Here is a 12,761-nt window from a genome sequence, read left to right as displayed (position 1 = left end):
TGCATTGTGTGTATATATATATATATATATATGAGAGTGTGTGTGTGTGTGTGTGTGTATCTCACATTTACTCATCTCACATTTACTTTATCCCCCCACATTTACTCATCTCACATTTACTTTATCCACCCATTGGGGATGAATACACACACACACACACACACACACACACACACACACACACACACACATATATATATAGGAATACTACTCAGCCATCAAAAGAGACAAAATAAACCTGGATGTAGTTGGAGACCATTATTCTAAGTAATTCAGGAACATAAAACCAAAAAATGTATGCTCTCACTTATAAGAGGGACTGAAGCTATTAGGACACAAAGTCATAAGAATGATATAATGGACTCTCAGAACTCAGAAGGAAAGGTAGGAGAGGGGTGAGGGATAAAACACTACACATTGGGTACAGTGTATATTGCTTGAGTAATGGGTGCACCAAAATCTGAAAATCACCACTACAGAGCTTATCCATGTAATGAAAACCAACTGTCACCCAAAACTATTGAAATAACTAAAAAAAAATTTAAAACAGATGAATGTTTTAAATGACCAGAAAATAGAATTGGCTCAAAAAACCAAACACATTGTAAAATTAGTTTATTTTGTGGTAGAAACCAGGTATGAATTGCTGTATTTCTAATTTCACATACTTTCCACTGGGAAATGACTGAAGCTCTAAAATGGCAAGCATTTTATCATACCTTTTAGGAAAAAAAGTGACGCTGAAGCTGGATGCACAGTAAAAGCCAAGCAGCACCACTCATCTCAAAGTATCAAGAGGAAGAGAGAGACTATTTATACAATCTAATTATTTCATTGTTTCCTCAGAGACAGTTAAAACAACACAACCCTGCATGAAATGAATCCAAAATATGCTGAGTATGTGCAAAACAGTATTGATACTGTCAGCGTACTTCTTAATGTTCTTGCTTCCATGTACAGTGTGTGATATGTAATTAAGTTTAGTACATTTTTTCATATAAACTGTGAAGTCAAACAATAAATTTCAATATAAGCTCAATAAACTTCAATATAAGTTCATATGACTTTATATCATTTTATTTTCCCTAATGTTTTCCTCCTTGAAGTGAAATATTTCTAATGGTTAAACAGGTACTAAATCTCTAAAAAAGAAATTTAGACTTGAAAAGGCAAGTTTTGAAAGATGTTTTGTGACAAGAAGAAAGGGATCTTGTATCACGACCTCTTCTTGTTGTAATAAATTGAAGTAGTCTCATTTATCGGGTTTTGCAGCTTCCAGCCTCAGACGTAATTAATCTCTTTTCTCTTCTTTTCTGTTCTAACAAACTTCCAGACACAAAACAGACATTTTGTGATGATGAAAATCACAGTTGCCACACAGGCCAGCAGGAATCCAATCACATCCAAAGAGTGGTACTGGAACCAGGTGAGGTCGTAGGCAGCAACCCGAAGGTGTTTGGCTCCTTTATGGCGCATGACAAATTCAATCCAGAAGACTGCTCGATCCAGGGGCTTCACTGGTTGATCATGATGAATGCTTGATAATTTCATAGCATTCTCTTTATATCTAAATGATAAACATAAAGGTATCAACATTGACATGTACCCTAGAACTTAAAGTATAATAATAATAATAAATTAAAAAAAATAAAAAAAGAAAGTAAGTTAATTAGTCCAGGCGTGGTGGCTCACACCTGTATCCCAGTAATTTGGGAGGCCGAGGAAGGTGGATCACAAGGTCAGGAGATCAAGACCATCCTGGCTAACACGGTGTAACCCTGTCTCTAGTTAAAAAAAAAAAATTACCCAGGCGTGGTGGCACACACCTGTAGTTCCAGCTACTTGGGAGGCTGAGACAGGAGGATCACTTGAACCCAAGATGGGGAGGTTGCAGTGAGCCAAGATCACACCACTGCACTCCACTCCAGCCTGGTGACCTCGTAACAGAGTGAAACCCCTCAAAAAAAAAAAAAAAAATAACTTAATTTGCCTGAGCATATCAAGTCAATGAAAAGTTTTCAAGTATCATATGATTCAAAGTAAATATAATAGAATTGACATAGAATTTGTGTATTTTAACGTGAGTGATCATAGAAAGTTTGGATTTTAAATTGGATTTCATAATTGACAAATATTTTAAAGTAAAATGGAAGTTCAGGTGAGAAAGTTAATTATTTGAGGTAGAGAACATATGAGCAATTTTATTTCTTTTAATTTTAGCTTCTTTGAGTACATAGTAGGTGTCAATATTCATGAGGTACATGAGATGTTCTGATACAGGCTGCAATGTGAAATAATCACATCATGAAGAAAAGGGTACCCATAGCTTAGGCATTTATTCTTTGTCTTATGAAATATACAATTACACTCCTCTAGGTCTCACACAGACATATAAAATCATGCTCAACATCATGAGCCATTTTAAGTGGAGAAAGATATATAGTTAAAATACAAATTGAGAATTATCATCCTTAAGTTTCTAAAGATGAATTATGTCACGTGGGTGAAATGCCTCATAGCCATGAGCTCTGCTTCTATTCTAATCTTTTGCGCCCTACTGTTTCTTACCCAGTAGCTGGAATGATTTTTTTTTTTAAATAAAAGTCAGATTATGACACTGCCCTGATTAAGACTTTTGCCCGAACTTTCATCATATCAAGAATAAAATCCAACTCTGTTATTAGGTCCTCAGGATCCTCCAATATCAGACACTGGCAAGTTCTTCTCCAAACACTTTCCCATGCACACTAGGTCTTCTAGGGACGTTGGCCTTTTATATTTTCTTTAAGCTCCCATCTTAGCACCTTACACATTGTGTCCCCTCTACCCACGGTTGGAGTCGTCTTTCATGCAACAACCCAAGGCATGCTTCTATCTCTTTTGAGGCAACCCTCTAAATGTTACTGATAAGAGAGGCTTTTCCTTGCCACATTATAATAGAACACTTAGGATTTCCTCTATTTTTTGTGTTTATTTTAAATTATTTGATGCCTAGAATCTTAAAATACATTATATGGCTTCTAAAATGCAAATTTAAGTATAAAACACATAAAATAAATGTACACACACTACATGAGACAACTCAAAAGGTAAGATCATCTTGAGCATTATTGTGAGGTGAAAACACCAATTTACCTATCTCTCAGATCATGATAGAGACAAATAAAATATGGCATACCCATATTATAAGATATATTGCTGTAAAAGAAATGAAATATTAATACACACAACATAAAGTCAAAACCATAAAACAACAAAATTACACTTTGAAAGAAGTCATTTACATGTCATAAGTTGTATGATTCAATCTGTATGAAATATGTAGAGAGAATAATCGATAGAGAAGGAAAGCAAATTGGTGTTAGCCTATGGCTAAGGGGTCATGGGAAGTGACTTCTATACCATTATGGTTTCTTTTATGTTGATCAAAATGTTCCAAAATTATATAATAGTGATGGCTTCATGACTGTAAGCATACTAAATACATTTGGATTTTATACTTTAAGTAGGTGGGTTTTATGCTATGGAAGTTAAATTATCAAGTCTGTTACAATAATAATAATAAAATAAATTTTCAGTGAGAAAACAGATGTACTTTGAGGCATTTTAGATATTGAATTAAAATATTTTATTATATGACTTCAAGTTTATCCTTCCTTTCTATTGTGGATTGATTATGTCAAATTTATTTTAAAATGTCTTACTATGCATATTACTAAAAAATTTTTTGTGTAGAAAATTATTTCAATAATTGGTTATTTGTTAAATGCATGTGGTTCAAATAAAATTTTTAAATAACAACTCAAAAATGAAAGCAGATTTCAGATTGTTTAAATCATTTAAATTCTTTCAAAATCAGTCTCTTATATAAGGGATAAAAGTCATACTCACTACTGACAAGAGAACCTATCTAAAAACACCACCAAGTAAAGAAAAAGTTATACTCACAAAGGATCATTTATTACTGTCTTCAGTGCATTGAATAAGTCTGTACTCGACATTGTGTTGAAGTCCAAACTAACAGCTGCACCCTTGGCCTTCATGTGTGCAATGTTATCAAGTTGATCTGCAAACAATGGAACGCCCACCATGGGGATTCCATGGTAGATCGCCTCGTAGATGCCATTGGCTCCACCATGAGTTATGAAAGCTCTGGTTTTTGGATGACCTAGGATTGGATGAATTTTAGCAAAATTATTCATAGGAATAAAATGAGAAATGCACAATGGAAGAATCTGGATGTGGCAGTGTTTCCTAGATAATACACTGAACTGAAATGAAATTGTTTTCAGACTTCAGAGGAAGGAGCACCTACTTCTGCTGTAGATGTAAGTGAAGGCTATGTAGAGTGTTCAACTTCAGACTGAAAAAAATAATTCAAGATTGCCAGTTGGACTAATAAAAAAGTGAAATTTAGATAAGGAAACACAATGTGCAAAAAGGAAAAAGCACAGAAAAGGGATGGGCATGTAAGAAATGTGTTCTTGTTTTTTGTTTTGTTTTGTTTTGTTTTAATGGAGACGGAATCTCCCTATGTCACCAGGGTGCAGTGCAGTGGTACAATCTTGGCTCACTGCAAACTCCACTTCCTGGGTTCAGGCAATTGTCCTACTCAGCCTTCTGAGTAGCTGGGACTACAGGGGCAAACCCCCATGCCCGGTTAATTTTTGGTATTTTAATGGAGACTGAGTTTCACCATGTTGCCTAGGATGGTCTTGAACTCCTGAGCTCAGTCAATCCACCCACGTCAGCCTCCCAAAGTGCTAGGATTACAGACGTGAGCCACCTTGTCTGGCTGGAATGTGTTCTCTTAAGTACAGTCATGGAGTGTGATATGTGGGGTGTGCAAGGCAGCAGGCAGTGAGGTGGTGGTGGTGCTAGAATTGAGGAAGGACAGGTCACACTTCATTATGAAATGTGTCAACACTTTTCGATTAAGATTAGAGATTTAATCCTACACAAAATGCAGTGTCCATGGTGGTAGCAGAAGAGCTGTTATTTTTAGTGACATCTGAAACAACCCTACAGAAGAGGAAAGTAAAGTTGTAGAAATATGAGAAAGGAAGACAACCCAGGAAATGCCAGAAAAATTATCTGAGAGGAAATAACACCTGAAATAAAGATACCCTGATCATAAAGAATGTGGGTGCCTACCATAAAATGCCAACAATTATTGTTTATTCTTTTCACCCTAGGACTGGAAAATAAATATAGAGAAGTTTCATTTTATTTTTAAGTTTTTTCCATAACAAATGTTCAATAGGCTTGTTTCGTGACGACTATTAACACTCTAATAATCGGTTACTAATATATTCAATATTTGTTCTCCAGAGACTTACCAAGAAGATCATTCTGGGGTAGCCACTTGTACAGCTGAGTATTGAGTCCTAAGGTATTTGGTTTATTCCCATCAAATCTCCACAGAACCTGTTACAGAGAAGAAAATTCTTATTCTATGAGAGGAGCTCAAAAGGTATAGAATGTTAGAACTCTAAAGAGATTAACAATGAGAACAAGGGATGTTAAGTAACAAGAACTACTCAGACTGATGTGAATAGAATACTCGCATTTCATTTCCTTAATTTTATAATTAGTTAGGTATATAAGGAAATCATGATTTTTCAAAATTGTAGCTTAGACAAATAAGATTACCAATGAAAAGTTCAAGTATTCAAAAGAGTTGTTACACTTTTCAAAAGAAAACCTATACGTGGCAAACCTCTATATGAAGAAAAGGTTAACATCACTGGTCAAAACCACAAAGAGATACCATCTCACATCAGTCAGAATGGCCATTATTAAAAATTCAAAAAATAACAGATGCTGGTGATGCTGTATAGAAAAAGAAATGCTTGTACTCTGTAGGAGGGAGTGTAAGTTCAACCATTGTGGAAGACAGGGTGGTGATTCCTCAAAATCCTAGAGGCAGAAATACTATTCAACACAGCAATCCTATTACTGGGTATGTATCCAAAGGACTATAAATTAGAACATGCACACATATGTTCATTACAGCACTATTTATCCTCGCAAAGACATGAAATCTATCTAAATGCCCTTCAACGATGGATTGGATAAAGAAAATGTGGTATATGTACACATTGAAATATTATGTAGCCAAAAACAGAACAAGTTCATATCTTTTGCAGGAACATAAGTGAACTGCAGACCATTATCCTTCACAAACAAACACAGGAACAGAAATCCAAATACCGCATGCCTTCACTTATAAGTGGAAGCTAAAAGATGGGAATGCATGAACATATAGAGAGGAACAACATACGCTGGGCCTTATTGGAGGGTGGGGGTTAGGAGGAAAGAAAGGATCAGGAAAAATAGCTAAAAGGTACTAGTCTTACTACTTGCATGACAAAACAGTCCGTACAACAAATCCCCAAGGCATACATTTACCTATGTAACAAATACCCCCATTTCCCATGAAATTGAAAGTTAACAAATGGAATTTAACTTTAAAAAGATAAACAATTTTAATAATTATATACATTGAAAATTTTAGGTAGTCATCATTCTAGTGTGAAAAATCAGTAATAACTTACTAATGACCTATATGCTTATTTTGTGTTATGTATTTTATGAGTTTTCATCTACCAAATTTAATATTAATTTATTCTTTTTTGAGTAATATGGGAAGTAGTTCACTTATATCTACTTGTCTATAAGTTATTTAAATAGAATTTGATGTCTTTGATTGATAAAAATGCAAGTCTACAAAATAAGCCACCTGGAAGAAGTCAATTAATGCCTCAAAGGTAGCATGTATAACTTCTTTGAAATTACAAATTATCAAGTACTACTTCCAAGAAAAATTTCAAGTGATAGCTTTTGACACAAATTCAGAGTATTCTCAGTATTGCTAATTTTGGATATTTTTTCAACATAGAAATGAGGAACCTATTGGTACCACAAATAAAAATACAACTCTTGAATAAATTTAAAATTGTATTTTGCTGAATTTTGGTCAACTGATTGCTAACACTTAGGCAATGTGCTACAAAATTTTGACAACAGAGATTCATATGTTCTGCTGTAGCCAAGACATTTTTATGTTTACATTACTAATTTTGGAACCCCCAAAGAATCCTTATAAATTAAAAAATAATTTACAGTGCTTAAGTTCTATTTGTTACATCCATGTTAAAATAACTTTGGGATTTTGGCAAAATATTAGCATAGGCCATTACAACAAGGCTATGTCAGACAGGGAACTAAAAAGTGATTGACACATTTTATTCTATATAAAATAAAATATGTTCCTACTACGTTCTATGGAAACAGCATCTGAACCTGTTCCCCTGCCTGACTTCCTTCTGCTTGAGTCCTTCCTGTATTTCCTTCTGCTGCCTCCATTGGGAGGAGTTGTTAATCTCACAGTGCAGTGTCCTTGTGGGGCCACATATTATACTACACAGGGTCCACCCTCAGAGCAGGATCCATCTCTACCCTTTTTCTTTCATCTTCCTACTTCAGACATTGGCTGGGTCTGGTCCAGAAAGGCAGGCTGCTTTTTCTCTTTCTCCAAATTTACCCGGCTGTGTAGATCCTTATATTAGTTGTCTGACAGCCTAGGCCGTGCTTTCTCTGAATAGTACCCTGAACATCACTCAAATAGGCCTACTCCAAATTGTACCGGAAGTACATGAGGCTGGGTAACATGGCAACACTAACCTGCATGATGCATGTCAGACTTTTTAAATACCTGCTATTGTTATTGTTCTAGTGAAGTTACTAAAATGTAATGTTTTCTAACATCTGTAGGGTGTACAACGCCCTCAGGAAATCTTAAACAAAAGGATCAAATCACAGGGGCAGAATTTGGTGATAGCACTAACCTGACCCCAGTATCATGATAATACCAAAGCTTTAGCTGCAACTCTTAATTATATTTATTCCTGATCACAATATTAATGCCAAATTAATTACCAATGAAAAACACCCTCTGTATTATTTTAGTATCTTCCATATATATTTTTGATTTTGAATTAATATCTGAGATAATTAGTGCTTTCCCAACAGCTAAGTTTATAGGCAGGAAGTTTCTACAATTGGATTCTTTACAAACTTTAACAGCCTCTTTCAGCAGTTTTTCACAACATTAAGACATTGTATCTTACCTTTTGTGGAATCTTGGCAAGGGCTGATGCAATTACGTTGGCCCTTTCTTCTGACATGTTACTGATCATCGACCCCAGAGAAAACACCACAATACCATTTTCTCCAGAGCTCTGGACAAACTCTTCCATTTCCTGTGAAAAAAAAAAGAACGTGTTCCATCATAATAGATGATCAGCACAGCAAGCACTGTGAAACAATTGGTATACAAACTAAAAAGAGAAAATCAACTACTATCAGGAATAATAGGAGTAAAGGATGTTTTTTGACTGACTCAATTATTCAGTTTTTTTGCAAGATGTATACTATGAGATTGGTTGCCTTTGTTAAGAGTATTTGTGTAAGTGTGTGAGTGTGTGTGTGTGTGAGAGAGAGAGAAATGAAATAGAGCTATTACATAGTATTTGGGGAGATACCCAAACTCGTCATTTATAATATTTTAAGTACTAATGTAGGCTCCTTAAAGTGGCACCACTTGGCTTTAATGCTATATTGTTGTTCTGCTAAATCACATATGTTTATTTTACGCAGGTTTTCTACAGAATTATTTTAGTTGGAAGTCATTAGTGGTTGACTTCCCTGACTCTGAGCACTGAGGAAAAGTTACTCACAGCTGGGATTATGTAAATCTACATTTATCTTACTATAATCCTTTGCACGTCACTTAAAGTTTGTCAGAGTTTTCCAGTCTTTTTTCAAAAAAGAAAAAATAGTAACTGTAAAAAGTGGTGGTAAAGAATCACTGACATTCTGGAGTCTGCTATTGTGGTTTGGAATTTATATGAATTAATTCTAAGAGTCTCATTTATAATACAGAATTGTACAGTATATAGTTAGAGAGTTGAGTGATGATATTTTTCAGATGATTGTTTAGCTGGAACACCTATTGCCGTGAAATCACACTGTTAAATTGATGTACTATCTTTAACTGCATGTGAGGAACTCTCATCATCTCTTTGCTGTGTCTCAGAGGCAGCAGCACTTGCACCAGAATGGGAGAGACTGCCAGGCCTTTCTGCAGAGGAGATTTGGTCACCTTCTTGAGTAGCTCACTCACACCACATACAAATCTTGATGAAAACGTACTTGGCTGGAATTTATTGAGAATCATTCTGACTTGTGTTCCCCAATCTATGCCAATTTTTAAAGTTAAATAATTTCAGATAAAGTCATTGGGGTAAAACTTTCTCTTAAGTGTTCTTTACAAAACAAAGAAAAAAATTCCAAATGTTTATTTGCAGACCACTTATGGCTGACTATTTTTTAAAATATGACTTCTAGACCGGGCGCGGTGGCTCAAGCCTGTAATCCCAGCACTTTGGGAGGCCGAGACGGGTGGATCACGAGGTCAGGAGATCGAGACCATCCTGGCTAACACAGTGAAACCCCACCTCTACTAAAAAAAAAAAAAAAAATACAAAAAAAAAAATATGACTTCTAATCTTAAGAAATTAGTGTTAATGATGTCAGAGTCACNCTTTATGTTATAAATTTAATTCCCACATTTGAAATAGTAAATAGTGAATTGTCATTTTTATAATTTATATTACAAACATATCATGTTTTTGAAGTATACTAAGCATTTTTTTTTTTTAGACAGAGTCTCGCTCTGTCACCAGGCTGGAGTGCAGTGATCTCAGTTCACTGCAACCTCTGCCTCCGGGGGTTCAAGAGATTCTCTTGCCTCAGCCTCCCAAGTACCTGGGACTACAGGCACACTCCACCATGACAAGCTGTTTTTTGTATTTTTAGTACAGACAGGGTTTCACCATGTTGTCCAGGATGGTCTCGATCTCTTGAGCTCATGATCCATCCACCTTGGCCTCCCCCAGGGCTGGAATTACAGATATGAGCCACCGCGCCTGGCATGTACTATGCAATTTTATCAACAGTAAAATTGTTGTGGAAATTTTTTGATTTGTTTAATTATGAGTGCAAATTTTATTTTGATGTATACAAAACTGTTTCTAGTGCTTTGCAATGTTAGTGAATTCCCTCCTTCCACAACCCCATGAAGTAGATAATACTGTGACCACCATTGCCATTTCATTGGTGAGAAAGCTGAGGGAAATAAGGTTTAAATACCTTGTCCAACACACATCATTGTGTAGTGGTTTCTCAGAGATTCGAATCAAAGTGACCTGAATTCAGACTGCCAGCTTTTAACCATCATGTTATGTGGACTCTTCTATTTGAGATTTTTATAGCAATAATTTATTGGCATTATTTCTATTTATTGGGGCATCAGTAACTTTATCATCTTTTATATGTTATTTGTCATTTTTACTTTGAATTACCTATTCATACTTTCATCAACTTTTATATTAGATTGTTTTTCTTTTTTGGTTGTTGTTCTGTAGCTGTCACTAAACAATGGATACCAATCTATTGTTACATGTGTTGTAGGATAGGTTTAATGTAAACAAACACAGGTTTATAAGCATGATAAAACAACATTATTAACCTTTGGCACTATATTAGTTCTGTGTTTCTTTGTATATGTATCAATTCCTGGATGATTTGTATGAAATATTCTGTTACAAACTCTTCCTATAATTTCTCTAGCATCAATGTTATACAGTGTGTGTGTGTGTGTATAGTCATGATTTATATAAACATATATAAAATATATACATATATAGTGATATATATATAAATATTTATATTTAAATCATTCCTTAGACTGGAGAACACTTGTGTGATAATTAGTAAAGAGTAATGATTCTTACCAACAAAGACAACTAGGTTTCTGTCCATCTGGACCACATTTATCATAAAGTGCTTCCCTGATGTGTACATTAAAGAAGGTTTATGGCTTGATTTAGCTATTTTGCACAACATTTATAAAGTCACTGTATACTTTGTACACTTTCTGTCATGCTAAAGGATTTCATGTTTCTATTTTATATTTGGAGAGGAAAAGGATCAAAAGACCCTTGGAAAAAGAGAAAAATTTGACATGATTATCTGAAGTACAGTATATGGAATAATAATTATTATGTCAAACCGTCATCAGTAAGCACATTGAATTTCACCATGTATCTATTAGGTAACTAAATGATGCAGTGTCTCATTTTAGAATAAATGGACATGTATATGTACATGTAAGTTTAGCAGGATTAACAATACACTTAATCCCTTTATAACGAAATTCCTATATTATCACAACCAAAAAATAAGACCTTACATTTGTCATTAAAGGTCAAAATGAGAATAGAACCCATATAAAATTTAGATTTTTTTTTTTAGTTCTGTGAATAATGATGATGGTATTTTAGTGGAAAATGCATTGAATTTATAGATTGCATTTGGCAGTATGGTCATATTCACAATATTTATTCAAGCCATCAATGAACATGGAATGTGTTTCCATTTGTTTGCAGCACCTATGATTTATTTCAGAAGAGTTTTGTGGTCTTCTTTGTGGAGAATTTTCACCTTCTTGGTTAGGTATATTTCTAAGTATTTTATTTTATTATTATTATTATTGCAGATGTTATAATAGGGGTTGAGGTTTTGATTTGATTCTCAGCTTTGATGCCCACATAGCCAAAGCAAGACTAAGAAAAAAAAAAAATCTGGAGGTGTCACATTACCCTACTTCAAACTATACTACAAGGCTATAGTTAACAAAACAGCATGGTACTGCTATAAAAACAGACGTGTAGACCAATGAAACAGAAGAGAGAATTCAGTAATAAAACTAAAGACTTATAGCCAATTAGTCTTTGATAAAGCAAACAAAAACATAAAGTGGGGAAAGGACACCCTATTCAACAAATGGTGCTGGGATAATTCGCTGGCCACATGTAGAAGAATGAAACTGGACACTCATCTCTCACCTTATATGAAGATCAACTCAAGATGAATCAAATAATTAAATCTAAGACCTGGAAGTGTAAAAATTGTAGACGATAACATTGGAAAAACTCTTCTAGACATTGGCTTAGGCAAAGACTTCATGACCAGGAACCCAAAAGCAAAGACAACAAAAGCAAAGATAAATAGATGGAACTTAATTACACTAAAAAGCTTCTGAACAGCAAAAAAATAATCAGCAAAGCAAACAGACAACTCACAGAGTTAGAGAACATCTTCACAAACTGCACATCCCACAAAAGACTAATATCAACAATCTACCAAGTAGTTAAACAAATCAGCAAGAGAAAACTAGTAATCCCTCAAAATGTAGCCTAAGAACATGAATAGACAATTTTTGAAAGAAGATATACAAATGGTGAATGTCCATAGTTTAAAAATCCAAAAATAATAGATGTTGGCATGGTGCTAATAAGGGAACACATTTACACTGCTGGTGGGAATGCAAACTAGTACAACCACTATGGCAAACAATATGGATATCCCTTAAATAACTAAAAGTAGAACTGCCATTTGATCCAGCAATTCCGCTGTTGAACATCTATCCAGAGGAAAATAAGTCATTATATGATAAAACTCATATACACACATGTTTATAGCAGCACAATTCACAATTGCAAAACTGTGGAACCAGCCTAGATTCCCATTAACCAATGAGTGGATAAAGAAAATGTGATATATATGTGTGTATATGTTTGTATACACACACACACACACACACACACACATATATATATATATATATATATATA

General features: G+C 34.6%; 1 protein-coding gene across 2 annotated transcripts in view; it reads right to left on the bottom strand.

The window, feature by feature from the left end:
• Positions 1-598: 598 nt before the first annotated feature.
• Positions 599-12,761, bottom strand: part of LOC108536928 (UDP-glucuronosyltransferase 2B30) — a 28,948-nt gene continuing 16,785 nt past the window's right edge. Inside the window, exons 3-6 of one of the 2 annotated variants that reach the window (XM_017884024.1) lie at positions 8,133-8,264; positions 5,340-5,427; positions 3,949-4,168; positions 599-1,567 (exon numbers count right to left, since the gene is read on the bottom strand). In XM_017884024.1, the coding sequence (XP_017739513.1) occupies positions 1,282-1,567; positions 3,949-4,168; positions 5,340-5,427; positions 8,133-8,264 (726 nt within the window). In that variant the 3' untranslated portion in view covers positions 599-1,281. The remainder of the gene's footprint in view (positions 1,568-3,948; positions 4,169-5,339; positions 5,428-8,132; positions 8,265-12,761) is intronic. The other variant, XM_017884025.1, reaches the window with a different exon arrangement.

The sequence above is a fragment of the Rhinopithecus bieti genome, unplaced genomic scaffold, assembly GCF_001698545.2.
Source record: "Rhinopithecus bieti isolate Rb0 unplaced genomic scaffold, ASM169854v2 scaffold_14002, whole genome shotgun sequence".
Lineage (NCBI taxonomy): Eukaryota > Metazoa > Chordata > Mammalia > Primates > Cercopithecidae > Rhinopithecus > Rhinopithecus bieti.
This window is presented reverse-complemented; position numbering and strand designations above follow the sequence as displayed.